Source organism: Verticillium dahliae, genomic scaffold, assembly GCF_000150675.1.
Source record: "Verticillium dahliae VdLs.17 supercont1.39 genomic scaffold, whole genome shotgun sequence".
Classification (NCBI taxonomy): Eukaryota; Fungi; Ascomycota; class Sordariomycetes; order Glomerellales; family Plectosphaerellaceae; genus Verticillium; species Verticillium dahliae.
This window is the reverse complement of record NW_009276959.1, coordinates 34051-60218: the sequence shown is the minus strand read 5'-3', so window position 1 is coordinate 60218 and position 26168 is coordinate 34051. Positions and strand designations below refer to the sequence as shown.

The 26168-nt window shown below is 55.0% G+C and overlaps 11 protein-coding genes across 11 annotated transcripts; 3 read left to right on the top strand and 8 right to left on the bottom strand.

The window, feature by feature from the left end:
- Nucleotides 1–3343: 3343 nt before the first annotated feature.
- On the bottom strand, nucleotides 3344–4312 carry VDAG_10440 (MOSC domain-containing protein; the record flags this gene model as incomplete). The annotated part of the gene is made up of 1 exon (XM_009659702.1): nucleotides 3344–4312. One exon carries the CDS (start codon nucleotides 4310–4312, stop codon nucleotides 3344–3346), a length of 969 nt encoding a protein of 322 aa, XP_009657997.1.
- A 520-nt stretch (nucleotides 4313–4832) lies between these two features.
- On the bottom strand, nucleotides 4833–5858 carry VDAG_10439 (histidinol-phosphatase; the record flags this gene model as incomplete). The annotated part of the gene is made up of 2 exons (XM_009659701.1): nucleotides 4833–5063; nucleotides 5154–5858. The coding sequence occupies 2 exons, from the start codon at nucleotides 5856–5858 to the stop codon at nucleotides 4833–4835; spliced, it is 936 nt and encodes a 311-aa protein (XP_009657996.1).
- A 743-nt stretch (nucleotides 5859–6601) lies between these two features.
- VDAG_10438 (histone deacetylase HOS3) lies at nucleotides 6602–10240 on the bottom strand (the record flags this gene model as incomplete). Its single annotated transcript, XM_009659700.1, has 3 exons — nucleotides 6602–7708; nucleotides 7770–9053; nucleotides 9197–10240. 3 exons carry the CDS (start codon nucleotides 10238–10240, stop codon nucleotides 6602–6604), a joined length of 3435 nt encoding a protein of 1144 aa, XP_009657995.1.
- Nucleotides 10241–10852: 612 nt separating this feature from the next.
- VDAG_10437 (uncharacterized protein) lies at nucleotides 10853–11416 on the bottom strand (the record flags this gene model as incomplete). Its single annotated transcript, XM_009659699.1, has 1 exon — nucleotides 10853–11416. One exon carries the CDS (start codon nucleotides 11414–11416, stop codon nucleotides 10853–10855), a length of 564 nt encoding a protein of 187 aa, XP_009657994.1.
- An 879-nt stretch (nucleotides 11417–12295) lies between these two features.
- Nucleotides 12296–17118, bottom strand: VDAG_10436 (Lysophospholipase NTE1; the record flags this gene model as incomplete). The annotated part of the gene is made up of 4 exons (XM_009659698.1): nucleotides 12296–13693; nucleotides 13885–14298; nucleotides 14362–16781; nucleotides 16841–17118. 4 exons carry the CDS (start codon nucleotides 17116–17118, stop codon nucleotides 12330–12332), a joined length of 4476 nt encoding a protein of 1491 aa, XP_009657993.1. The 3' UTR covers nucleotides 12296–12329.
- Nucleotides 17119–17476: 358 nt separating this feature from the next.
- VDAG_10435 (ATP-binding domain 1 family member B) lies at nucleotides 17477–18946 on the top strand. The gene is made up of 3 exons (XM_009659697.1): nucleotides 17477–17657; nucleotides 17718–18043; nucleotides 18113–18946. Exons 1-3 carry the CDS (start codon nucleotides 17594–17596, stop codon nucleotides 18812–18814), a joined length of 1092 nt encoding a protein of 363 aa, XP_009657992.1. The 5' UTR covers nucleotides 17477–17593; the 3' UTR covers nucleotides 18815–18946.
- Nucleotides 18116–19657, bottom strand: VDAG_10434 (uncharacterized protein). The gene is made up of 2 exons (XM_009659696.1): nucleotides 19294–19657; nucleotides 18116–19235 (listed from the first exon to the last, which is right to left on the bottom strand). The coding sequence occupies exons 1-2, from the start codon at nucleotides 19508–19510 to the stop codon at nucleotides 18835–18837; spliced, it is 618 nt and encodes a 205-aa protein (XP_009657991.1). The 5' UTR covers nucleotides 19511–19657; the 3' UTR covers nucleotides 18116–18834.
- A 627-nt stretch (nucleotides 19658–20284) lies between these two features.
- Nucleotides 20285–22392, top strand: VDAG_10433 (golgi apyrase; the record flags this gene model as incomplete). The annotated part of the gene is made up of 2 exons (XM_009659695.1): nucleotides 20285–20297; nucleotides 20357–22392. 2 exons carry the CDS (start codon nucleotides 20285–20287, stop codon nucleotides 22390–22392), a joined length of 2049 nt encoding a protein of 682 aa, XP_009657990.1.
- A 28-nt stretch (nucleotides 22393–22420) lies between these two features.
- VDAG_10432 (DUF775 domain-containing protein) lies at nucleotides 22421–23503 on the bottom strand. The gene has a single exon (XM_009659694.1). The coding sequence runs from the start codon at nucleotides 23317–23319 to the stop codon at nucleotides 22690–22692; it is 630 nt and encodes a 209-aa protein (XP_009657989.1). The 5' UTR covers nucleotides 23320–23503; the 3' UTR covers nucleotides 22421–22689.
- Nucleotides 23504–23787: 284 nt separating this feature from the next.
- VDAG_10431 (thiamine pyrophosphokinase) lies at nucleotides 23788–25107 on the top strand. Its single transcript, XM_009659693.1, has 2 exons — nucleotides 23788–23898; nucleotides 23954–25107. The coding sequence occupies exons 1-2, from the start codon at nucleotides 23855–23857 to the stop codon at nucleotides 24903–24905; spliced, it is 996 nt and encodes a 331-aa protein (XP_009657988.1). The 5' UTR covers nucleotides 23788–23854; the 3' UTR covers nucleotides 24906–25107.
- VDAG_10430 (DNA-directed RNA polymerases I) lies at nucleotides 24233–25773 on the bottom strand. Its single transcript, XM_009659692.1, has 2 exons — nucleotides 25298–25773; nucleotides 24233–25213 (listed from the first exon to the last, which is right to left on the bottom strand). Exons 1-2 carry the CDS (start codon nucleotides 25648–25650, stop codon nucleotides 25108–25110), a joined length of 459 nt encoding a protein of 152 aa, XP_009657987.1. The 5' UTR covers nucleotides 25651–25773; the 3' UTR covers nucleotides 24233–25107.
- Between the last annotated feature and the right edge of the window lie 395 nt (nucleotides 25774–26168).

The window sequence follows — 26168 nt, the reverse complement described above, 5'->3', positions numbered from 1 at the left end:
GCTTTGCTTCAGTCGAGTGCAAAGGACATTATTCTTTCCAACAAACCCAAGCGACCGTTCCCTTGTTCCCGAACTTTCGCGTCTCAGACACACAGTCCGAGTTGCTGGACATTTCGTGTGTCAGACACCCTGGAACTGCGTCCTGCGCTGACCTCGGACAACCTGCCGCGGCTCCCTGTTGTCGAACAAACCACTGCCTTGCGTTGCGAGCGTGAGTGCAACTCCTCGGCGCTGTCTACTCTGAACAGACATGCCATGGTGAAACCTGACTGACTCGTTCCCAGATTCCCGAACGTGCCCATCTGGGACAAAACCCGCGCCTGTCAAAACCCACTACCGTCGGCTCGGCTGCCGGTCAAAAGAAACACATCTCTACCCACCCGCAACGACGCACGATCTATCACGAGGCGGCTACGATGGCGGTCGCCGGCGCATGTGCACACTCCTTCAAGCTCATAAAATCGGACAACACGTTGATCCAGTGGACTTGCAACCTCTGTCATTCTGGTCCTCACTGGTGGATCTTTGAATGTCAATACTGCAGACTTCACACGTGCCGCCCATGCACCCGAGGCGTCTGAAAGAGGGGCCGCCTGGGGGAGGGGGCGGGGGGTTCAGATGTCGAGGCTCAACCACTGCAGGCCTCGAGGGTACGGTGGTACTGATTGGACGGACATTCGCCTCTTTTCAGTCGTGGCATCAACTGCAGGTACGTTTGGGCGCTGCTTCATTCTCTCGCCTGTCTTGTCATCCTCTGTCTCCTCCGTCACCCTGCGCTTCTCCTGCCGCTCTCCTGCATATGCCTTGAGCAGGCAGATTGCATAGCGCCTCCGGGGCGGACCCACCACTCTGGATCGGTAGGAAATACAAGTGCTCGCCTACTGCTGCAATGACACCCGACGGTGCAAGCAGGGACGAACAACGGCAGGGCGGACGGGGGAGGAAGGAGGAGGGGGGGGAGGGGCGGTGGTGGCTGCCCGGTGGCTTCTGCTCATTTCCCTCAGAAAGTTCTTTTGCTGGCGCCCTAGTGCTGCAGGCAAGCTGACTCGGATGTTCACGTTGGGCAGACGACGTGGACGAGACGACTGCGACTGGAGAGAGACGCGACTGGCCATGGGCCCTGGAAATGAAGGAACATTCATCTGCCCATGGCAAGTTGCTGGCCCCTCCCCGAGACCCAGAGTCGACGAACCGAACCGCCTGCCTGACCTGGACGACACGACGACGCGGCTTTGGTGTATTGGACACTCGGTCTTGTCAATTGCACTGTGGCAGGCTTTCTTTCTTGCCTCGACCCATTCGCCAGCACCCGCGCCATCACCGGCCGGTCATCAGATCTTGCTCGATCATGACATCCTTTCAGCCCCCCTTCTGTCGACCTGGGTCCCTCCTCACGACACCCACATGGCACTTGCTCGGCTTTGGTACTTCCGCTGGCCCAGGCTCCGGTCTCCGCCCCTCTCCTCTCGGCATCACAAAGAGACCTTGACAAGATGCTGGACAGGCACACGGACACGGAGCATCTTCAGGAGCCACGCGACCCGAGTCGGCGAGGAACAGCAACGAGAACGCAGCCAATTAAACATGTCGACATACATGTAGGATTCTACAACACAAGGCCCGACAGGGGGGGGCCGAGCAGGCAACAGGGGAAATGCCTGGCGCCAATTCTAGGAACCTGCACTGATGCTGCAGTCGACCTGCACAGCGCACGTGGGCCGCTGTGGCTTCTGTGGCTCAGAAGGAGTGGGGGGGAGGCCTGAACATGCCCAGGCATGCCAGGCTTGCCAGGCACATCTGAAAGACGCTGGGGCCCAGACATCGCTACTGGACCACTCGGGCTGTCGCCGATCGCCATGGGGGGCGTCACTCGGTTGTGCCGCTCCTCAGCCACCATCGTCCTCGCTTACTGGCGATCTCATGGCCCCCTCTTTCTGTACCTTTTCTCTGTCTCTCTCTCACCTTTGGCTCTGGTCCGATTCCCCTCTTTTTTTTTTTTTTTTTTTTTTTTTTTGCTATTTACCCTGTACCCTTACCTCACCTATTTCTTTTTATCCGCCCACGCCAGTCAACTCCTGTCTTTGATGTTATCTACACTTTTGCCCCTTGCCCCTTTTGCCCTTTGGTCCGTTATTGTATCTTGATGGCTACGTCTTGCCATCTCCTGTCGTTTGTCTAGCCTGTCAGAGTCCGCGCCACCCACCCACCACCCCCCACCATGGCGTTCGAAGACACGGTGACGGGAAGCATTGGAACGATCGCCTCCCCCAGCTCCAGGGGTTCAAGGGGGCCTTCGAGCTTCGTTAGCGTCCCCAACCAGGCCCCTGGTGCCATTTCCATTCGAATCCGACTGGCGTCTTTTCTCATCGGATCTCGCTGCCCGACTGCCTGGACTGAGCCTGGCATCAACAACACAACAACCTTGTTACCTGTCACGGCTAGGCATGCTCTTGTGTGCCTTGTTTTTCTCCCCTCTGCTCTTGTCCCCCAAGATTCTATTTGCCCTATCTGACGTTGCGTCTTGGAGTTTCTGGTCCGATACCCCCCCTTTCCTTCTCCTTAGTTGGGTTGCATACCCCTTTCCCCGTCTTAGACTATCTGTATTATGACAATACAGAACTCGCCTCTCGGTGTTGAACATTCTTTGCGCTACTTGTTGTTTGTGTTTGATTCGGACAGCCGGTATAGTTGGCTTATATCGTACAAAGGGTGGTCTTCCTTGTGCCTAACTTCCCGCCGACATCCTGGCTGGTCCATCTCACTGTGTAGACTTGCTGCCTGATGCGAAGTAGTGACATCCTGACAAGGAGATATCCTTAGAGTAAAGATGAGTGGAGCCATATTGGTTTGCGTGGGACATCTGGGTTGCCAGTTTGGCTGCACAAACGTCTCTGTACCTGCATCAGTTACAATGTCGTATCACCGGTCGCCCTGTATTCAGCCTCTCCTTCCCATGCCGACACGCAGGCGACGTGTGACGTGTAACGCGTGTGACGTGTAACGCGTGTGACGTGCGGCTTCTGACGTAATGTCATACTACCTAGTTCTACGTGGCCATTCGCTTGACAAGACATGTGAACGTGGCGCTCGGCATGCCACGCCGTGCCATGCTGAAATGCTTCTGCCGCTGCCGCCGCCGCCCCCTTTCGCCTGGCTATCGGGTCTCGTCTGGCACCCATCGATGACGGGCCGAAGCGAGAGAAGGCGATTTTTGGAAAAGCGGCGTGGCAGTGGTGTCAGAAAGGGGTCGTGTCGCAGCTCGCTTGCACGACACTGCCACGCAAACGCAACGTTACGCGTGGACGAAGGCAACACGGATTCCAATTGGCTTCGTCGTCGTCCCTCACGCCGGCCTTTTCACTGGAGGCTTGCTGTGCATGGGCCAGTCGTACACGGAGCGCTCCTCGTTGCGCCTGACGACGCCGACCTCGTCACCGACGCGGACGACCAGAGGGTCGCGGCCCGCGAGGAAGGCGTAGCGCCCAAAGACGGGGGACCACCTGCTGCCCTTGTCGACGCGCCTGTCCTTCATGAGCTTCTTGAGCACCGTGCCCGCCTCGCCCTGCGCCGTCCGCCCCGTGGCGTAGTCGACGTTGAGCGACGTGCAGCGCACGCAGTTGGCCGTCAGCTGCAGGCGGCGGTCGCCCGGCAGGCCGAGCTCGGCCCAAAAGTCCTCGTCCCACGCGCCCGCGCCGTCGGCGTCGACGACGACGTTGGGCCGGAACTTGATCATCTCGGCCGGGGCGACGGGCGGCAGACGCGCGCTGACGGCGGCGAGCGAGGCCTCGGAGGTGACGAGAAAGGGTGCGCAGTCGGTGAACGTCAGCCAGACGTCGTTCTGCTCCTCCTCATCCGCTGGCGCCGTGGGCTGCGTGAAGCTCGTGACGTACGACGAGACGGACGACAGCCAGCCCGTGCTGGGCTTTGTCGGCGCGCCGGATCCAGACCCGGGCGGTAGAAAGTTGGGGCCGACGACGGCGCGGCGGCCGTCGCCAATGTACACGAGGGTCGTCGGGAAGCCGAAGCAGGCGGAGAACCACGCGTCCTGCGCGTCGCCCACCCTGCGGGCGCGCACGGGGCTGTTGTGCAGGTCGACGTCGACCTCGTCGAGCGAGGCGAGGTCCTCAGGCGTCAGCGGCACGCTCAGCGGCTGGTGCTGCAGCGGATGGTCGGGCGCCAGCGGCACCTCGGGGACGTGGTAGCGCACGCGGATCGTGTCGTCGACGAGTTCCTGCTCGAACAGCGCGCAGGCCGGAAAGTCGGACAGTTGCATTCGCTTGAGCGACCCCGACTCGAGGACCTGGAGGAGCATAAAGGTGCGGTCGTGCGAAATGCCCTGCCGGGTAAAGGTTGCCGTGGTCAAGGGAATGGCGCGGAGGCCCTTGATGGGATACACGTAGAGCTAGGGAACGCCGGCGGTGAGATGGAGGAGAACATGTTACGTTGGGAAAAGAGTCTTACGGCTGTGACTTTCATCATGTGCGATATGGCGAGCCAATCTTTCTTATACAATGTCTTGAACGTTCTTGAGTTGACGATGAGAGAAGAATGACAGTTGGAGCAGGCTGAGAGGGGTTCATGTCATGGTCACGGGTCCTGTACAGTGGGACATATGATCGGTTCACATAAAGCGGGGCTCCGCAGCCGGGCTTGGCCGGTCCGTCTCTCTAGATGCCGGCTCTGCATTCGGCCCTCGAAAATGCACCTGGCAGGACTGACACGGGCAAGATGATCCAGTCAGTCCGCCCACCATTTGACTACATACAAGATGAGATCGAGATTAGCAAACAGCAATACCGTATATCAAGGCGCGATACATCGCATTACGGCTATCAGAGAGCCAGCGTCTCCCGAAAGGTCGACAACGATACCGGCTTCTCAGCGAGCGTAGCCTTGGTGCATGCAGTGGATGATGCCGCCGAGGTCAGCCTCTCCAAAGTGTATACGGTCGATACACCGAGACTCTCTAGATAATCGATATTGCGCAAGTAGTTGGTCGCTACCTGGTCAATGCCGTGGCTGTCATCGGAAAAGGTAAAGCGTCCTCCCATGGACAACCATTTCTGAGGGGGTTAGTGTTTGCTCCAAAAAAGGGAGGAGAAAGGTGAAGGGAAAAAAAACTGCGAGACGAATACAGGACCAGTTCAACATACCTCGGAGATGAGACGGTTCGGATACGGTTCGGCCAGACCTTTCCTCAGGGCGGCACTGTTGCATTCCAACAAGCCGTCAAAACTCCTGACAAGCTCGAGATTTCGCACGATACGCTGCCAGACGCCGGCCCACGCGCTGACGTCTCGTCCGGGATCCTCACTCAAGAGGCGAATCAGGTCAAAGTGGCCGACGACCCGCGGCCGCAGGGCGGTCAGCATCTCGTGCTGCTGGTCGTAGTATCGCTCGTACATGCGCTCCTCGGTGCCCCCCGACGACTCTCGTGCCTGGGCGTACGTGGCGGCATCGTAGTCAATGGGTATGGCGTTGACGTGGTGGATACTGCCGATGAAGTAGTCGACAGCTGGGTGGGCGGCGAGGGTCGTGATGTAGGGCCCGTAGGCGGGGCGGTACCATTCGCCTTCGAAGCCGATCAGGACGTGGATCTGAGGGGCATACTTGGCCTGCAGGCGCTGGGCCTCGATGAGGTAGGCTTCGTGGCGGGGCGTGAGCACAGCGACGGCCTCATCGGGATCGCCAGTGAGCTCTTCTGGATACAGGTCCGAGACTTGCAGTCGGGGCATGTGCTCAGTGAGGCCCATCGTCTTGTATCCCATGCTGATGGCATGACGAATAATGTCTTCGAGCTGGTCCTTGGCATGGCCGGGACAGAATTGCCCCGAGTGCGAGTGCATGGTAAACGCCATGTTGGCAGGCGGGAGAAATCTTGCACGGTTCCAACGCCTGGTCACACTGCTTGCTGACGATGACGATGATGGAGGCGTGAACGAGGTGCGTGGTAGTAAGCAACGTCGGAGCTGGTGGTCATGACAGCGATATCGCGCGCAGGCTCATGTGAAGACAAGGCTGTCTAGGTAAGTAGGTAGCCTACCTAGATAAAGTCGGTACGGTACCTTAGGTGTAGGTACTGCCCCCGCTCACCCAGTCGCTATCCCACTTTTTTATTCAGACAATCCCCACAGACAAATCTCAGCCAGTCACCCTCGCAACGTGCCTGATCATGTTCCATGCCATGATATCCATACGAAGCCACTGCAAACAATCAAAGGCAAAAGAGTCCCCTGCCTCATCGACGGCTGACCAGTGGCGCTCTGCCATGTCTGCGTGACTGCGCCAGGCTACACCAAATGAATTGCATGAAATGCAAGCGCACACTAGCCCCTCGCTCGATGGCTTGCATGCAGAAATAAATAGCAGACAGAGGCGTGAAAAGGGTATCAATGGATAGCTTCTAAGCAACATCCGATTAAAAGCTCAGACCCACTACGCAGACTCAACACCACCAGCTGGGAACTTGCGAAGATAAGAAGCATAAACACGAACGAAAAGAACAACAATCCTTGCGACGCCATTTCTGTAAGCGACATTAGGAGAGAGGTGGTTTCCTGACCAGCTCCAGCGCATTGCGTCTCGCCTTGAGATGGCGATGCTAGCCCTCACGTGGGTGCTCTCGTTTCGCTCCTGTCTCTTTGAGGTCTTCTTCGTGAGCCGTTGATTGCGAGGGTTTCTGTGCTACAGCAAACGGAATGGCGGATGTCGAGGTAAAAACGGGAAGATCTGTTCGCCTCGCCGTGGCAGGTGTTGAGGTGTTGGGTGGAAGCCATCTCAGCGAGCCCTGCTGCGGTACAGACATCGGTGCAGGGCCCTCTGCCTGGTAAGCTACAAACATCTCTGGGCTTGTATTGGAAGTCAGCTCCAGTGCAGGGCTCTGGTCCGCGCCGTCTTGCTGTGCCTTCTGAGAAGATGCCGGCCTTGCAAAGGAATGAGTCGGCAAGACCTTGTGCTCAGGCACATCTGAAGAAAGCGGTAACTGCGCGCTCACTGGGCCCTCATGAGCGCCTATCTCAGGCTTCACCGTCAATGCCGGCTGGGTCTCGGCACTTTCTTCAACGGCCAGAGCCGAAGTCGTCTCATCAACCACTGGCGGTTGAGCGACGTCTGGCTGAGGTAGAAATTCGGACGCAGATCGGGGAGCAGACTGGTTCCCTGCTGGGCCGGGCTCCGTTCGGGTGACGGGTGCTGCTGCTGTCGCTGCCGCTGCCGCTGCCGCTGCCTGTGATGACCGCGCTCTTTCCTCCTTCTGAGACTTTGTAATGAGATTGATCTTGATCTTCTTCATGCCCGTTGTAATCTTGTCCAGATCATCACTTGGCGGATGAGCTGAGACCTGCCGGCCATGGTTAGGCAATGATACCTGAGTAGACCCGACAGGCCCGACAAGCTCAGCATTTGGCTCGGTTTTGGGGTTCGTAGTCTTTTTTCCTCCCCGCGGTCCGCGGCTTGGCCCTCCTCTGGTGGCAATTGGCGTTCTCGTCTTCTTTACAGCGAGTGAAGTGTTGTCGCCGGGTGCCCTGGCACCCTTTAGCATGTCTGGTCTGGTGCTAGAAGATTCGCCTTGAGAACCCCCAGTGCTGCTCTGTGTGCGTGGTTCAGGGGCAGGAGGTATAGTGGTCATCGTCGAGGCCGCGCTCACCCGACGGCCAGTTCTCTGAGAGTCGGGCGTAGCAGCAGGAATGGGGGACACCCCAGAAGATGGCTGTCCACGCGTCAGCGACAGTGCCACCTTGATCCAGTTCATCCAAGAGCGAAGGACTTACCTTGTCCGTAGCAAGAACAGCGGCTCCAGCAACGGTTTTCCTGCGACTTTTTGAGTGCTTGTCATCGTTCGCGCCATTGCCGCTTTCGGTGTATGCTGGTGCTTTGGCGGGCTTGCGCTCACGCAACGACATGCGGGACGACGGTCGGCTACTAGCGTTTGCGGTAGTCGCTGGTGCCGGTACCGTTGGCTGGAGGAGGGACTGCCGGTCCCGGCGCGCCCGGGTCGCCTCGGCATTGAGATCTTCGGCCGTGCAGCTGTCGGTTTGTCGGTCAGAGGGTATGAGCAGCTTGCTGAGTTCATGCGCAGCAACAGTCCACGGCACCTCGGGAGCTGGAGGCGTTGGAGGTCGGGAGATGGGCCCATTTGTTGCCGAAAGGCCTGACAGGCTTCGACGCATTTTGGCAGGGTTGACGACTCGAGCTGTCGACGCCTGTGTGGGGGATGAGTAGGTTGGTGGCGTCGCATAACGCGGCATCTTGGGTTCAAGAGGAGGGGCCCCCATGGCAACCTCGAGGTTATCAAGCTCTGCACTCGACCACCATGACGGGTCGTATGCATGCAGCGATGACAGGTTTTGCGACTCGGGTAGTGGCTCGTACGGTCCAGCCGGCTCGGGTGACTGAACTGCAGGTTCCCCTTCTTCTATAATGCCAATCCTGTGGCTGATTTCATACGCCAGGCCCCCTCGACCCCTTGGTGGTCCGGGGTTCGACTGGTCACCGGCAAGGCCACAGACGTGACTGAAAATGCCTGAGAACAGCGCTCTGTCGCTGTAGCCGCCTTCGAGAACGCTGACGACTCTGCCATCGACACCCAGTCCCTCCTCCGCGGCTATTCTGATCACATCTTGTGTGATGCGTGCATAGAATTCGGTGGGCACGTTCACATTATGACGCTGCATACCCTTGGTTTCCCACTCGCTGGCGTCAAAGCCGGCAGAAAAGAAGATGGCAGCCTTGGGCGTCTGGCCATTGGCGCGCAAGCGCGCAGCCTGCTGTTGCAGATAAGAGCGTGTCTTCTCGAGTATGACGGTGTATTTTGTCTCGTAGAGCTTCCAGAACTCGGCCTCCGAGCCCCACGAGTGAAGATGTACGTTCCACATATTTTGGCCATGGGCATTTTCAATGCACAGACTGGCGTTCTTGACCTTTTCCTCGTCACCCATTTCGCAAGGATAGGAGTTTATGTCGTGAAGACTGAAGTAGCCGATGGAGGTCTTCTTCCACGCCTGCGCGTTCTTGGCGGCAGAAACACCACGAGTATTGTGTTGCCACGCTATCGACTGGGAACCGTCGCCGTGATGTAAGTCAAAGTCGATAATGGCAGCATGTGTCAGCCCGTGGGTCAGCGCCGCGTGCATGACGCCAACATGCACGTTGTTCACCCAGCAAAAGCCGGACGGGTAGGATGCGGAACAATGGTGACCCGGTGGCCTGACCGCAACGAAAGCACGGCGCGGGCCATCAGAAAAGACCAGGTCGACTGCTTCGCAGACAGCCCCGAGAGCGCCCTCCAGGGCATCCAGGGAGTCGGCGCAAAGGTAGAGGTCGCCTTCGTGGAGCTTGGCAGCGGCGCCCGTGTCGCAGTCCGGCCGCTCTCAGGCCTCGCCAGCTCCTTGCCGCCCATGGCGAGTTTGGATTCGGCAAGCCGGCACATGGTTCTCAGTTCCTCCATCCACTTGGAACCATGCACGTTCGTCACGGCGGGTGAGAGAAGTGGAAGCTTGCGCGTCGTCTTATGAATCTTGAAAGGTACGGTAGGTATCGAGGTCGGGTCGAGCTTCGGGTGAGCTGGATAGTCGCCATCGCAATGACGACCTCCGAGGCGCACGTATGCCATGGCTACCCCGAGGGCGCCAGCCTTGATTCTTTCGGGGCGCTCCACAATAGTGCTGAGGGCGGCGCGTGATGTCTTGGGGCGGGAGTAACGATGTCCGTAGCACGCGTCAGAGAGAATGACAGCGGCGTGTGTTTGCTGAGTTGTGGAGAGAGCATGGCACAGGTTCAACTCGTTTTGGAAGTATTCGCTTGCGACTGAGCTGGCAGTCATCGGTGTCTTGGGGGGTTCCTCGGTGACGGCAGACGTCTGGGATGGCGAGGAGACGTGGGCTAAGCTTGAGCGACGAGAAGGTGGTTGACTCGGAGTACGTCCGTTCGCCGAGCGCAGCGAACTGGTCGACGCTTTGCGCAGGAGGGTGGGTGTGGAAGATCGTGACGGAGAGGCTCGGCTCAGAGAGGGGCTACGGCCTGATGTGCTTCCAGGCGCAGGTGAGGTCGAGGACCGGTTGGCAGATGATCTGTAAGGAGACAGGGCGCTGGGGCTTCGCGGCGCTCTGCTGACTGCAGGCGAGGCTGACAAGGACAGTTTGTTCAATGATTGCGACAGTTCGACATCGTGGTCTCGGGGGCTGAGGTTGGTGCTCGACTGGCGTCTCGAGCTAGATGCTCTTCGCTCCGAGGAAAAAGACATGGTCAGTCGGCCTTGAGAGTCGCATGTGATCAGTGGGTTGAAGTTCTCCTTGGGTTGTGGATATAGCGAGCGGCATGGACGCGGGTATTGTCGCGTTCCGACGACGATGACCTAGAGCGATCTTTGGAGGACCTCCAAGGCGATGTGGTTGAAGGGGGGGAGACAAGGTGATGAATGCTGGGATGGGGGCTAAACACGGTACTGGAATCCACACTGTCTCTACCTACCTAGGTACCTAGGGGACAACAACGCGACAGTGCCATGCAGGGTCCCCAATGGAACAGGGGTACCGCGTTCTGGGGACGTGGGGCAAAACGTCTCTACAGCAGGACGCGTTTATCCCACCCTTAAAGAATGTCAGCTGGTTCGTGGTCATGTGGCACTCACTCCACAGTGCTGCAAGACTCTGGAATACTGCGCACATTATCCTTGCTTTTAATGGGCATTGTTCAATGCTACGTCCGGCACCTTGACTTTCTAGGTAGTCAACAAAGATGTACCTAATCCAGACAGCCTGCACAGCACATGTCTTGTTTGATCGGATCAGAAGCCGGTCAGCCCGTGTCGAATGCGTCAAGATAGTCAGAAACCCTCCAGCAGCCACCGAATATGTCACCATGATCTGTCCCGCCTCCTTGACCGCGTTCTCCGGCGATCTACTTCTGGTGCCTCAATAACCTCATATTCATAGACGCGACCGTACCTTTCGTCAGCCGCCCATCGAGGCTGGGGTTGCTCAACTGCGCCAGCTCTGACGGCACTTTGAAGTCTGCCTCCAACTGCACTCCGACCCCGGCGCCGCCGGTTTCCATCTTCTTCCCCTGCCATTCTGCCGCCTTGCCTACGCTCGGGCCGCTGGTATGGGTCGGATTGTGACTCCTCAAAGTCATACATGCTCTGGGCTCTTGCACGTCTCCTCTCCACCCTCCTCATGCGCTCTTCCTGCTCCTGCCTCCTTTGTTCTTCAATGCGGTCTTCTTCTTCGTGACGCTTGTTGCACTTGTCTAGCGTCCGGTTGAATGGCCCCCACATGGTCGTGCTGATGAGTCCAACCAGGATGACAGGGGTCCAGTTGAATTTGAAGTCCGCGGGATGCCTTTCTCTTCCTGATTCAGCACTCGCCTCCACGCTCCCTGAACGGCCACGCGTTGTGTGAGATCTCGCCGAACGCGACATGTCGGGTGCTGTACTGTGTAGCTTCGTAGCTCGTGTGTTTGCGCGTTTCCAGAGGCTGGGCGATGGACATCGGGGATCAGGAAAAGCCCCTGCTCCGGTACAACGATGAAGTAGAGGGATGGGGTCGGTCGGTACACGTCAAACGTGATTAGAAGTCCTGGCAGCTGAGCCTAAGGCACAGTTTGTATAGTGTTGATCGGTCGACCGCTGGATCGGTTGCTTTCATGTGTACCATGGTTGGAACATGCCCAAGGAGAGGAAGCCTAGGGCCTTAAAAGCATTTCAGCAGAGCCCGCTTGCATCGACCACTGAAAGCGATCATCGACGTGCTGCGTCGAATGGAGATGCCTGCCCAACGATCCAGAGACACTCACCGCATACCTCTTCTCGCCCGACGATGCCCCGGCCACCTACGTAACTGAGAAAGGCTCGTTTGAGCGGTATGTCTGAGGACTCCACCTCCGAAGGCTTTCAATGCGCAGTCCGCAGCTGCGGTGATCCTCGGCATGTGGATACACACATCCAACATTGCCGCATTGGGTCAGCAATTGAAGCTTTCGTCATTCTATGCCGGTGACGTCACAGAGATCGCCCGATTGTTTCTCCTCGACAGCCCTTACGTGCCCAATGCCGGCGCGAAAAAGCAACGCAGCGCCTTCGGGATTGGACAGTGTTTATAGCAGTGGTGGCCCGACCCCTCACACAAGAAAACACCAGGGTGCATCTCGTGACACAGTAGACAAACCCCTGAACCTAGTGTCCCGCAGATTATGCGCGGGATCGTGGGGACCTGTATGGACAGAACGACGCATGACCTTGAAAGGTTGGTCGAGCCCGCCATTGATTCGATCACGACACGTTTGCATGGATGGCCAACATACGAGGCATCTGCCGAGCGGCAATACGAGGCATTCTAAATACTGGCGCGGCGAGGTGCCATTGTCCTGCGCAATGCTTTCTTGGCTTCCGTCTCTTCGACCAGCGGCAAGACACCATCGTCCTTCATCTTCTGTAAGAACTCTTGTCCATATTTGTAGCCCACCTGATAAATTTCGTCAAACTTCCCAAAGTCGAGCGTACCATAATCGTCGATGGGAGGTCGCATGTATAAGCATCCAGGCATAGCTTTGGCACGCTCCAGGGCGTCTACACTGGACACGTATGCTAATCGTGCCTGAATCTCTGCCAAAGTTGGCGGGTTGGGCGTTGTTGAGAAGGGATTCCACCTGTTGAAAAACGCCCAAACTCCTGAAAGAGAGTCGCCATAGCTCTGGGGGGTATCGTCATCCAACGAGCCGACATCGACGGCAAAGATCGTATCAACGCCCAGCCTCTTCATGTGAGAAACCGTCAGGTTGTCGATATATCCACCATCCAACAACATGCTTCCTTCGTCTGATAGGGGAGGAAGTAAACCCGCCAGAGACATGGACGCTCGAATGTACCGCCAGGCGTACCCACTTGTATGGTACTCCGCCCGGCTCTTGCTGATGTTGGTGGTATTGCAGTAGAACTCGAGCCAGAAGTCTTCTATCTGGGCCTTGCCAAAGGTCTTGAAAATGCCGCGGTTGAATTCGTGCCCGGTGGTGTATGAGGATGTCGGGTAAGTCAAGTCGAGTGCGAAGCGCCACATACTAGCCATCCGGCCTGAGAATTTCTTCGCCAAGCCGAAAATGGGCACTATGTCTGCGTGCCTTGCGTAGAGGGCACCAACAAACGATCCCATTGATGTTCCACCCACAACATCAATGGGAATGCCAGCTTCCTCCATAGCCTGAATGATGCCGATCTGAGTGATGCCTCGAGCGCCACCACCTCCGAGCACGAGACCCACCGACTTGCCACATAACCGTCGGGCCAGACGATGAAAATCGCCCTTGAATGGTGCATCAGGCGAGTAGTAGGGCGTGTGTCGAACCTTTCTTGAGGTGTATTTCTGGATCTCAGCCTGCAAGATCTGGACACGCTCCTTCAGTGTCGTGTTTGATCTCTTGGAAGGGGGGTGGGATGGCATCATGTTGGTTCTGAAAGCCATTTGCAGGTGATAGTGACCGCCATTAATCCACATTCGATTTCGAAGCCAGGACCTGGTCAGACCAGGTGACGAATACCGCTCAGCGTGGAGCAGAACCAGGATCTTGCGCGCGGTTGACTTCATGCCCAGCATGAAGCGCTCGTACTCACCAATCTCAGGGGAGCCCTCGCCCAAGCCCACCAGCAATATAGAATCGGCTTGTGCGATACAAGTCTGCGTCCAGGGCGAATTGACGTTTGTGTCTGGTCAATAGCACAGCGTGGTTAGCAAGTTGCCTTCAACATAGAGCGCATGTGCTTGTTGAAAGGGTTCTCGAGTTCAGGAAAAAATTAGAGTTATGTTTGGCCATCAGCGGCTTGGCCTCTGGAAACAGGATTTGCTCATCATAAAAAGAGGCGTGACTGGAAGAGCGGTTGAGTAAAAAGCGACATACCTGCGACGTAGACCACTAAGCCGTACTTTTCCTCCAGATCCGCGAGGTATTGGGATAGCTTCAGCTTGCCCATTTTATTGAAAGCGTGCTTGCCAAGGTGGTTGAGAATCGCGGACTGGTTCAACGAAATCGCGCCGTTGACTGGGCCGACTTGTACCAGAGCATTCAGCAAACGATGGCCAAACTCAACGACTGGTACGCCTGCGGTCACAGGAAGCACAGCTACTGTCCGCAAGTTGAGCGCCGACGAGCCTTTGCCTAACGCAGAGAGCCCAGCTTCATTTGCCATTAGCTGGGCTGGATCATCTACCAAACTGCGCATACGGGCAGCAATGATTTTTGATATCTTGATAGTGATGTTCGGATGCTCTTGAGCTAGACTGTTGAAAAGCGTTCGCGGAAATCTTACAAGCTCTGTGTCTCGGATGGCATGTAAAGTTCCGGTGCGGGCCGACTCGGTGAGTACTTCCAACTCACCTACACTGTCGCCCTGGCCAAACTCGGCTCGTGCAGTCATGCCACCGCCTTCGCGGTCCTCGACGAGACGAAGACGTCCATTCAAGACAATGTAGATCGCCTCGCTCTCGTCGCCGTTGTGGAATATGACCTGGCCAGCGCTGACCTGGTCCCAATCCAGAGCAAAGTCGATGTGAAGGAGAAGGCGCGGCAAAAGACTTGTCAGCCTCTTGGCCATCGTCAAAAGGATGATAGGGTACCGATCTACAATCCTTTCAAGGGATGCACGGGGTAAGAAACCGACATAGACATCAGTCTTCGCAACGACATCGATGAATGAACGGTACGAAGATAATGCGCCAATGTAACCAGCAAGGCCCCCCGGTTTAATCAAGGATACACTGCGACGCACGGACTTCTTGCGCTTGTCTTGAGCATTGTCCCTGCCATGGATGTTGTGATCAGGCGCAGGAGTTGCGCCAGAAGTCAAGCCCGCTGTTGATGCTCGTACCCCAGGCTGAAGGATGCTTGCGGAAGACTCCTCGCTGGTGGTGCAAATATCGAGGAAGCCGTCGATAACGTAGTAAAGTCCGGGGTTGCGTTCGCCTTGCTCAACGAGAACTGAGCCTTGGGGAAAGAAAACAATCTCGGCGTCATCACGCAAATCATTGGCCAGTGATTGGGCGCTGGGCGGAGTATTCAGTGCAAGGCCACCAGATGTCAATGACTCCGTATCGCCATCAACCGAGCCGTCGAAGGGGTCCATGATGCCAAAAGCATTGTGATTTCCAAACATGGCTTTCTGGCGTCGCTGATCATACGAAAATAGCCTAGGTGATCCCTCCATGGATTCAGGCTCCCGCGAAACAGTTCCGCCGACGCCTAGGCCGATCGCTCGAAACATGCATTCAAGAATCGAGGTCCGGAAGAGGTTGTCCTCATCGGCGACGTCTCGCGGGTCGAGTGGCACGCGCGAAGTGTTGACACTAGCGAAAGGGTTAAATGTTCGCTGTGCCAAGGGGCTGGTTTGATCCAGACGCATGGCTTCTGCAACATGCTCAACAGGTGAGTCTGTGAAATTGTGACCAGGAACTTCTCGAGACATGTTCGTAGTGGCCAATAGGTCTCCGGGACTAGGCGTCTGGGTAGCCAGCCTCTCTCCTGGAGGGGCGATAGTCGTGGCGACGTAGGAAGTTTGCTTGGACATTGAATGCAACACGGCATCTTTGCGCAGCATGACGCTTGACTTTCGACGTCGATGGGCATTCGCATTGTGTAGCGCGATGCCTTTGGTTTCCGAATCTTCGCCAGCGCGTTGACGCTCGCGGCCAAATTTTTCCTTGAGGCGTAGCAATGCATCGCCCCGAAGCATGTTAGGAAGTTGCCACGTTGTATATCTATTCATGCTTTTCTCTGTCAACAATACCTCTGACGTCAACCCAAGGTATCTGTATGCCGTGGCAAGTGTCACCCGCTGGAAGCGGGATAGAATGACATGAACTATGTGCGAAGTGGCTTTTGGATAAACCTTGGTAAGTCGTCGAAAAGCGCTGGCAGGAATTATGGCGATCGTCGTGTCGACTGTGGCCCTGGCGATGATATCTGGATGGGCCGATGTCGAAGCTGCTCTACCTGGAAGTGTAGGACGGACTGCTATCCGCTTGGGCTCTGACCCGTCGAGCGAAATCGGAGGAATTGCAGCCTGGTTCGAGCTAGGGATTGCATATGACGGGCGCGACAAGTCTTCATGTACACGGTCGTTGTTGTTTTCAGCAACGTCAACGAATCGCGGCGTGCCAGGCATTGACGCGGCGGCATCTTGGGAGACATGCCGCGAGACGGAAGTTCGGGCGACCCCAGAAAATCGGTAATTGGCGCTGGAAGCAGTGCTTCTTACGGGCGTTTCAGCCTCTGTTGACGTGAGTTTAATGTCCTCGGTAAAGAGGGACATGATGGAGAATAAAGACGACATGGGTGCCCCGTTCTTGACCTCCGTAAGCAGCTGGTATTGCTCACCATGGGGCAAAGCATCGTCTTCTCCATCCAACGGGTCGCCTTCGGAATTAGCGCTCGCTTCTGGGGAGCCAAAGGACCTCCCAGACTTGACAAAGATTTCCACCATCCCATCGACCACAATGCAGAAACCTTTCTCCTCTTCGAGGTTAAAGGTTTCACCAGCGATGAGTTTTCGGGTCTGCATACTTCGAGTCAACTCGTGGAAAACAGGACGCTCGAGATAACCGAATATCTTGATAGCGCTCAGGAATTCGTCTAGGTAGCTCGAAAGTCCTGACTTGACGCCCTCGTCATGAGTGTCAGGGAACAGATCAATTTCCGGTTCCTTGCGTTGAGGCTCTGGGGGTAAACGCGAGTACATGTTGAGTATGCGATAGCGAACTACCCAGCTAACGGCGGAGACAAGGGCGACGGTGATGACCATGCTGTACCATTGTAAGCGGTTGCTCGTAGGCGACGTCTCGAACGAAGCGCGAGAACTTACAGAGTGGTTGCATTCATTGTGACTGTCCAACTCGTGGAGAAGAGTTGGAACAGAAGAGTAGGGACTGTGATGGTGGCCAGGCGGATGGTCCAATACAAGACTGAGGAGACAAGCTGTAGTATGGCTATGATGAGCCAAGCAAAGAAACCGAGCCAGCTCGACGACCCATGGGTGGCCACGACTTCTTGAGCACGGGTCAAGGCCGAAGGCAGAGGGGCTGTTGAGGCCTTGATGATACTAGCCAAGCCCGATGGCCCGGCAGTCGTTGGACCAGGCATTTCAATTGTCGTGGTCACTAACGAGCAGTAATTTTTGTCGGTATAGCAGCGGCATGGTGCGCATAGAAGATCCACGTCACATTGTGGGCATACAGCTAGCACATTTGAAGCTGGCTGGCGCTGTGGGAAGGAACTGGATGTAGAATGGGCAAAGAATTCTGAGTTGAAAACAGGAGAAGACTTAGCTACGAGGGGCTTTTATTAGGAGGAGCTTGGGCCAGGCGGTCAGGCACTCTTACCCAAAATGTGATGGCGCGTGCACTGTCGTAAGCACATGTCTGTCATGATTCTTTCTGCCACCCCCACCAAGATCACTGCTCTGATAAGTCTTGTGATAGTGGTGCCGCCTAATTTCATCACTGACCAGAGACGCTACCTGCTCCATCGTTCCACGATTCCCCAAATACGCCACCGAAACAACGCGTAAACGATATATATCATTTTCATCGCATACAGAAGCAAAAGAGTACCAACAATGCCGTTTGCGCAACTAGTACTGGGCAGTCCTGGAGCAGGGAAGAGCACATACTGCGATGGAAGTACGCTTTAGTCCCCGAGTGTGTCTCTCGTCCTCGCGCAGCTTGCTCACAGTGGTACAGTGCACCAGTTTCTGAGCGCCATTGGACGTGCCTGTTCCGTGGTCAACCTGGACCCTGCCAATGAGAACGCCAACTATCCCAAAGCCATCGACATTCGCAGTATAGCGAAGCTTGAGGACATTATGGCGAGAGACAGGCTCGGGCCTAATGGCGGAATATTGTACGCACTAGAAGAACTTGAACATAACATTGACTGGCTCGAAGAAGGTCTAAAAGAACTTGGAGATGACTATGTCATTTTTGATTGTCCAGGACAAGTTGAATTATACACGCACCACAGTTCTCTTCGCAATATCTTCTTGAGACTACAAAAGCTTGGTTATCGGGTAAGCCATGAACTTTCCTGATCATACGCCGTATCGACTACAGCGCTAATAGATGGGCACTTTGTACAGCTTGTCGTCGTCCACCTCTCCGACTCCTTCTGCTTGACTCAACCATCGCTCTATATCTCGAATCTCCTTCTGTCATTGCGAGCCATGCTCCAGATGGACTTGCCTCACATCAACGTTCTGAGCAAAATCGACAAAGTCGCTTCCTATGACCCTTTGCCTTTTAACCTTGACTTTTACACCGACGTACAAGATGTATCCTATCTTATGCCCTATCTTGAGGAAGAGTCGCCCGTCATGCGAAATGATAAGTTTGGGCGGCTCAATGAGGCTGTGGCTAATATGATAGAAAGTTACGGGTTGGTCCGTTTTGAGGTCCTGGCGGTTGAGAATAAGAAGAGCATGATGCATCTCCTGAGGGTGATCGATCGAGCTGGGGGGTATGTCTTTGGTACAGCTGAAGGGGCCAACGACACTGTCTGGCAAGTAGCTATGAGGAACGAGTCGTCTATGCTAGGTGCTCTCGACATTCAAGAACGATGGGTCGATCAAAAAGTCGAGTACGACAGGCTCGAGCAAGAGGAAGAGGTGTTGAGAGAGGGGGCAGACCAGCGTCAGGGGGCAGACCAGCGTCCGGGCGAAGATTCATCGTCTCTTCACAACTCTCAGGGCTTCCGAGGGTCGAGCGTACATGATCCCGATTTTGGGGATATGAATGTACCAGCCAACAGCGGGGTGAAGGTAGTGCGCAAAACTTCAACATGAATGATACCCCTAAGCTGTCTTCAGCTTGAATTAAGACGCTCTGCGAGTTCCAATTCATCGCTGTCGTCATTGCAGGATGTGCTTGGAAGCATGATAGGGATTTCCCCTTTGCGATCACGTAAGGAGCGAGCTGTGGTTGGCCGCTCAAGTGTGGTCGGCTGCTCAAGCATGGTGGGAAGTCGTGTATCGGACGCTTCTTCTGCTCGGACGGCTAGCACTAGCTGTCTGGCTTGATGTACAGCTGCTTCCTCAACCTTGCGTATTGTTCCACTGACACGCACGACACTGAATACACATGACTTCTCATTGCCAGAGCTCAGAGGAAGTGAATTGATGGTTGTGAGTGCCGCCCAGACCAAGCGATAATGGGCTCTCTTGACCTTCAAGATGAAGGTGGAAGTTGCCTTGGAGAAATATTTGACTACCAGACAATCAGACCCGAATGATTGAATTGGACGCAAATATCGAAAGAAGCTCACCAACGAGGTTGTTACCCTCAAATGCGCCGGAGCCATAGTCTCCGAATAACGCTGATACTTGTTGCCGTATGCCTTTGACGAGATCCCGTGGCAAGAGGTCGCCTGGTGTCGGCCGATGACGTCTGACAAAGGCCGGAACATTGCTGTCTGTTCTTCTAGTGGTGTCCAGCGGGTAAAGAATGTTGACGAGGAGATATCTTTCCTTGATCCGAACCATGGCGAGCGACCGAAGGAGATGCGAGCTACGACTAATTCCAGAGAGGATTCTGATGATCACGGCCGTTCCGAGAATTCAAGAGAGAGGCGACAAGCCTGGGTTCAGGCGATGGTAGGTTGGCCTTCAGAGGAATATCTGGGTCGACGTGGTTGCCTTTTGCTCGGATCAGAAAAGTCTAGCACGAAGGTACATCCCTGTCACGCCACGGCCACGGCGTGGGTCCCACTATCCAGGGTGCTTTCGCCGATAAGGGATTCATCGTGTTTTAGTACCTAAGAGATAGGCCATCGACGTGTTGTGACGCGAGTGATGGCGCACCCCTCGCACCCTGGCCCCTTCACTAGGCTGTCTCCGGTACATGGTATTGAAGTCTTCATCTGTAAAGGTTTCGGTGCTACGATACGAGCTTTCCCGTTTGGGTTCCAACCCAATTCCGTGCGTCAAGATTGTCTATCGCGCAATCTGTCAAAGTCGGTCTCTTTGGCTCGACTGCCATTGCCATTCGCTTCTTTACCTGGGACGGTTACTACAACGATTTGGAACGAAGATCTCCATCCAGAAGGGATGATTGCCGCTCGCTTCTGCGCCGTACAATCGCGCATCGCATAACTCCGTCACTCCCTCGTATCGCATCGCCTCCTCTCGCTCGTTCCAGGTCTGCGCGGCCTCGTTTTTATCGGCCTTGATTCCACGCAGTTCGCCCCCGGCGCCAGTTCGCCTACGCCAACAACAGTCTGGTTGTTATCGCAGACAGAATCATCCGGGGTCCTCGCAATGGGCAAGAAATGTAAGAGCTCATTTTGCAGCAACTAGAACAAACTGCTGACCATTCCCTCGTGGCTACAGCGAACTACGGTATCATATTCGATGCCGGGTCCTCCGGTACTCGCTTATACGTCTACAAGTGGAAAGAACACGCGGAAGCTGTCCAGGATGCCACGAAAGAAGAACTCCGCCGCCTGCCCAAGATCAAATTGGAAACAAGTGAGAAGATTCATCCAGGCGTCTCCTCTTTCGCGGACAAGCCCGAGGATATCGGACCCGAACATCTAAAGGCACTAGTCGAGCTCGCATTAGCTGAAGTTCCTGCTTCCAAAGTCGCCGAAACTCCGATCTATCTCATGGCCACCGCCGGCATGAGGCTGCTACCGAAGACCAAACAGCAAGAACTGCTGCAGAGCATGTGCACCTACCTTCGAGATAACACAGACTTCTCCCTACCTGATTGCAATACCAATATTCAGGTGATATCTGGAGAAACTGAGGGTTTATACGGTTGGCTAGCCACCAATTACTTACTTGGCGGCTTTGATGAGCCCCAGAATCATCAACATGGTCAGGGACACCACACGTATGGATTCCTAGATATGGGCGGAGCCAGCGCGCAAATTGCATTTGCACCAAATTCCACCGAAGCGAAAAAGCACTCCAACGATCTCAAACTTGTTCGCCTACGAACCATGGATGGTACTGTGTCAGAACACAAAGTCTTCACAGCGACCTGGCTTGGATATGGAGCCAACCAGGCCCGCGAAAGATACGTCGATCGGCTTCAGGAATCGTACGACAAATCGAGCAATCTTGAGGTCCCAGATCCGTGCATGCCGAAAGGCTTACGAACTACACCTGACGGCGACCCTCTGACCGACAAGCAAGCGAAGAAGGAGCTCACTTTAGTGGGCACAGGTCTCTTTCAGGAGTGTCTCGCCAATACAGAACCCCTTCTTGGCAAGGATGCGCCTTGTCTGGACGACCCATGTCTTCTGAACGGTCAACACGTCCCATCTATCGATTTCAGTATTAATCACTTCGTCGGTGTTTCTGAATACTGGCACACTACCCACGGTGTCTTCGGAGGGAAACATAAGGCGTACGACCTCGCAACTTACCAGCAAAACGTAGTGGAATTCTGCAGTCGTGATTGGGTTGATATCGCATCCGATTTGGAGGCGCGAAAGAAAACTTTAGAAGAGAAGGCAAGGAACGCTCAAGAGGCATGTTTCAAGGCGTCATGGCTCATCAATGTCTTGTATGAAGGCATTGGTATTCCGCGCCCCGGACTTGAGCACGAGCCGTTGCCCGGCCTCAATGTTTCAGATGGGGTCATCGATGATGCCAAGGATCGAGGGTTTTTAGACCCCTTCCGTCCTGTCAATAAGATTGATGGGATTGAGGTCAGCTGGACGCTTGGCAAGATGATCCTGTACGCTGCTGGACAAATTCCGCCTCCGGACGATACGGAGGACTTACCCGTCGGGTTCGGTAGTAACGTACCAGAAGCCAAGGATTTTGAACCGGCTGGGTCACAATACGCCCCCATTCGGGAGGGCAACGGTCGGCAAAACAACAATGGAGGCCCCATAGGCAAGGCTACGTCAACAACAGGCTCAACTTTACTTTTGGTGGTTGTCTTGGTGGCTTTGTTCACGTTTCTGTTGCGGAAGAGAGATCGTCGGTCACGCTGGTGCGGGTGGGTTGGAGCAGCTTTCCGCCGCAACTCCCGACCAGGCAGTCCCCGCAAACCTGCACGTGGATTGTCCTTCGCGAACAAAATCTTTGGCAGGGGTCCAGCTCAGTACGAACGGGTTCTGGAAGAGGGAGACGCGGACCAGTTTGAGCTTGCTGATGTTGAATCCGATGATTACAGTGCATCTGACAGCAGCGAGGCATCTCGTTCTGGCTGCGTGGCTGGCCTACCAAAACCGAAACTCAATCTGGAGCGCTATGGAGACGGCCAAGGGGCTTTGTCAGTGGATCGTGGCGGGGTTGCGGTGCGCACAGAGAGTAGAGAAAGATTGGTTCCCAGTGCGGTCAACGCTGGGCGACGCAGTCGAACGGGCAGCCCTACCAGGTTGAAGAGTCCGCTCACAAACCCTCGGTGAGAAGCTGATGGACTTGGAACGACTGTTTAGGCTAGCGATTTCATATAATAGGCTGATTTCTTTTTCCGGGCCAGGGCTTAGGCGGCGTTTGAAACTGAGCTTGCAGTAAGGGTAGTCCATGAACTACATACAATATTGTCACACCTGGCTCTTCCTGACTGAAATCCATACGCCCTGCGAGTAAAGATATCCGATTTATGAGTCCAGCAGACTTGAGCCCAGCAGACTTGAGCCCAGCCAGACTTCATCTCCCCATCCTATGATATTCCCGACAAAGATGTCGTATTACAAAGTGCGTCATTCTTGCTGCTGCCGCTCGAGAAAACTGGGATCAGACCTAACCCGACTTTCAAACTTCTTCCACCAGCCCTCAAAAGCCTTTAAAGGCACCACCTCAACACCTCCCGGGCCAGCCGTCCCACTGAACCCCGACAGGAAGTTAAAGGCGTTTTGTATAATCCTCTGGGCTAAGACTGCAGTACTCGGCTGGCCTCCACGACCAGTCGGGGTTGTATTTGGCTTCTTCTCCTGAATACGAATCGCTACAGATGTGGCGTCTTCTATGGAGACTCCAATCATGACGCTGGTCCCCGACTGTTCGCCGTTGAGGTTCCCTTGAACATCGGAAGGTGCCGCATTGATCTTGAATACTGCACTTTCTTTTCCGGGTCCTATACCACCCAGAAACTGGAAATCCGGTGTCTGACCAGCTGTGGCAGCGGCAGCCACGGCAGACGCTGTGGCAAAGTATATTGCCGCGGCAGTGTTTTGAGGGAGAATTATGCCGGGAAGAATGAAGACGACAACATGAGTGAAGGATCTGGCGGCAGATATGGTGTATAGAAATGACGTTTGCGATGGTGTTGATGTTGGCTCTGTGATCAGTGGTTGACCAGTTGGAATCACGCCAAAAAGTGGCGAGGACATGATGGTGGTACCCCTCAGTGTAACTGGTTTTAAAGGATCAGACCGCGATCAAATGCTGGAGTTACAACATCTCCCGGGATGAGACTCATCCAAGATATTCGTGGAACGGTTATAGGGGATATACCTCTGAATTTTCGAGATAGCCACTTTTGATTCAACTGCGTTTTCCTGGAGGCAACTCTTCAAACTAGAATGATTTTCACGGGTACGAGACAGGTCAAAAGCGGCGTTGGCGGGACATGTACTGCCTAAGGTAGGCCAGTATGTAAGGCATATAGAGGTATGAGTTATCGCATTAGCCCCACCACGTCTGATGGAGTGGCCGTCTTCGGGCGCAACAGGTACCGTCTTGGGACGTTGCTACAAGTTGCCGAGCAATCAGTTAGCCCTGTGTGAGCCAATTCTGGAGAACCTGTAAAAGCTGAGTCTCTGGCCTCGCTCACGCACCTCAATGTCCTCCCCAGCGGCACGGATTATATCACGAAGTGCATCCCGTCAATTCCGCCGCTGTCTTTTCGTCCCTCCATACACTACCATGTCTAATTTGAGCAATATCGATCTTACAAACAACATTGACTCGTAAGTAGGAATTGTGTGGTTGTATTATTAGGTGTCATGCCTAAACGTAGTGCAGATTTCCGTATGGGTCGATTGATGAAATCCAAGGACGACTGCAACAACCTCTGTACACCCTGAGATGGAAGGACGTTCGTCAAGATATCCCCCTAGGTTACGTGCCACCAGATGTCTTGGCGCGGCTAGAGGAGACACCCTCAGACGTCAGAGGAGACATTGATGTCGACCATGCCCGTCGCACTGTATACGCCTTCCAGGGGACTACCGAACCCGAGCGCAGCGCTGTTGTCGCAGCGCTGATGAATCACTGGCGAAGCCAAGATGCCTTCCCAGTGCTTCGCGGATGGCGGGACGAGCTATGGCCCATTTACGCAAACGATGGAGAGCTACTCTACAACATGGAGCGGTCCGCCACCGGCCTTTTTGGTGTTACGCGGTACGGCGTTCATCTGAATGCCTTCGTACGGTGTGCAGAGGCAAGCCATGGTATCAAGATGTGGATAGCCAGACGATCGCCCACGAAGTCTACTTTTCCCGGCATGTTGGACAACACCGCAGCTGGCGGTCTCATGACGGGAGAGGATCCGTTTGAATGCATCATCAGGGAGGCGAACGAAGAGGCGGACCTTGCCGAGGACGTCGTACGAGGACAAACATTGGCAGCTGGTGGGGTCACTTACACCTACATCACGCACGAGGAAGCTGGTCAAGCTGGCCTAATCTACCCCGAAGTCCAATGGATATACGACCTTGAGTTACAATCAAACGTCGTTCCGCGACCCAAGGACGGTGAGGTTGCTGGGTTCGAGCTCTGCGGTATTGAGGAGGTACAGCATCAGTTGGCACACGGGAAGTTCAAGCCGAACTGTGCCTTGGTAGTCATTGACTTCCTGATCCGGCATGGCATCCTTACGCGGGATAATGAGCCCGACTTCAACGAGATAAAGCTCAGGCTGCACCGCGAGCTCCCCTTTCCCGGCCCCCACAAGTTCGAGTCGTTCCCAAACTAGACTGCAGGCCAATTCTAATAAGTCCTTTCGTAAAAGGGCGATCGTAGCCTTCGCTTTGCGTAACAAGCTGTCTGGCCTCAGATACTATGGTGTCCGACAATATCGGAGCTCCTCGTCCATTTTGTGATGGCATCGGCGGCGTACGCACAGCAGGCATGTCGAGTGTTATTTAACGTTGTTCATCATGGTCTTGTTCAGCTGCTTATTTCTTGATCAGGAGATATGTGTAGTCGACGCGCAGTGGCGTAAGCTTCTTGTATGGACCCTCCAGAGACATGAGCATGCCTCCAAACGAGACGTACGCCTTGCTATATAAGAGGTTAGGTTAGTCGACGAAACGAGCAGCGCCACACTGTTGCCCTTCTCTGGCCACTTCCGGAGCAGCAACTTACATGATCTGGCCATCATCGGCGTCTTCAAACTTGTAAATCTTCCCATGGCACACGTAATCGAACATGTCCGCCAGCGTCGCTTCTGCGCCACCACCAGATCCCTTGGCCACATCCCGCCAGCCCTTCTCCTCGTCCTTGCTTCCATCGTGCGCCAAGGAGGTTGCCAGTACGACGTGCAAGTTGTCAGATACCGCACAGGGGAACAGCTCAATGTTGATATCGAGGGTCATGACGGTCTGGTTGTCTGCAGAGGTCGCTGAAATGCGAGCAACACGGTCATACTTGGACTGATCGAAATTCGTAATAGTGAAGCTCTCCTCGAAGAGTGTCACATCGCCGCCGGTAGTCGTCATTATGGCGTTTTCTTCAATTGCTCTTTGCGGCGATATTTATTGGGTGCAATCGTGTTCCTCGACAGACTCTCCGTTGTTTGGTGCATGCGGGGGATGATTCGATATATGACCAAGACCTTACCTGCCTTTGAAGCTGTCAGATTGGCGATTGTCGACTTTGGTTTTTACAGTGGGGCGAGAACGCGCCTGGCCTGGTCTGCATTGGGTACAGCGTGACAGCCAGCACCTGTGTTTCTTGAACACCCATTTATACAGGTATCGCTTTTAACGCCCCGATTGAAGCATGAGTACCCACTTGTGTTCACAATATCAACGAGCATCATCTTGCCAAAAGTCTACTCTGGCACCGACTGTCTCACAGAAATATGTCATTCAGAAAGAAAAACATCATTTTGGGAGTTCCAGCCGCCGGAGCTCCCGAGGAGTTTGCTTCCAAGCTCGGGAAGGGACATGCTCCAGGAACACGACCCTCTCCTCTGGATGGCCGCCTGACAATCTCAACTGGGACTGCGTCACTG

What these genes read in the sequence shown, in the direction of transcription:
- VDAG_10431 (XM_009659693.1), top strand. Translation starts at nt 23,855, where the DNA reads ATGTCTAATTTGAGCAATATCGATCTTACAAACAACATTGACTC. An exon ending in CTTACAAACAACATTGACTC is followed by an intron (nt 23,899 to 23,953) that starts GTAAGTAGGAAT and finishes AACGTAGTGCAG; the next exon opens with ATTTCCGTATGGGTCGATTG.
- VDAG_10435 (XM_009659697.1), top strand. Translation starts at nt 17,594, where the DNA reads ATGCCGTTTGCGCAACTAGTACTGGGCAGTCCTGGAGCAGGGAAGAGC. An exon ending in GAGCACATACTGCGATGGAA is followed by an intron (nt 17,658 to 17,717) that starts GTACGCTTTAGT and finishes ACAGTGGTACAG; the next exon opens with TGCACCAGTTTCTGAGCGCC. An exon ending in TACAAAAGCTTGGTTATCGG is followed by an intron (nt 18,044 to 18,112) that starts GTAAGCCATGAA and finishes CACTTTGTACAG; the next exon opens with CTTGTCGTCGTCCACCTCTC.
- VDAG_10430 (XM_009659692.1), bottom strand. Translation starts at nt 25,650, where the DNA reads ATGACGACTACCGGCGGCGATGTGACACTCTTCGAGGAGAGCTTCACT. An exon ending in GCCGATGATGGCCAGATCAT is followed by an intron (nt 25,214 to 25,297) that starts GTAAGTTGCTGC and finishes CCTCTTATATAG; the next exon opens with CAAGGCGTACGTCTCGTTTG.
- VDAG_10432 (XM_009659694.1), bottom strand. Translation starts at nt 23,319, where the DNA reads ATGTCCTCGCCACTTTTTGGCGTGATTCCAACTGGTCAACCACTGATC.
- VDAG_10434 (XM_009659696.1), bottom strand. Translation starts at nt 19,510, where the DNA reads ATGGTTCGGATCAAGGAAAGATATCTCCTCGTCAACATTCTTTACCCG. An exon ending in TGAGGGTAACAACCTCGTTG is followed by an intron (nt 19,236 to 19,293) that starts GTGAGCTTCTTT and finishes ATTGTCTGGTAG; the next exon opens with TCAAATATTTCTCCAAGGCA.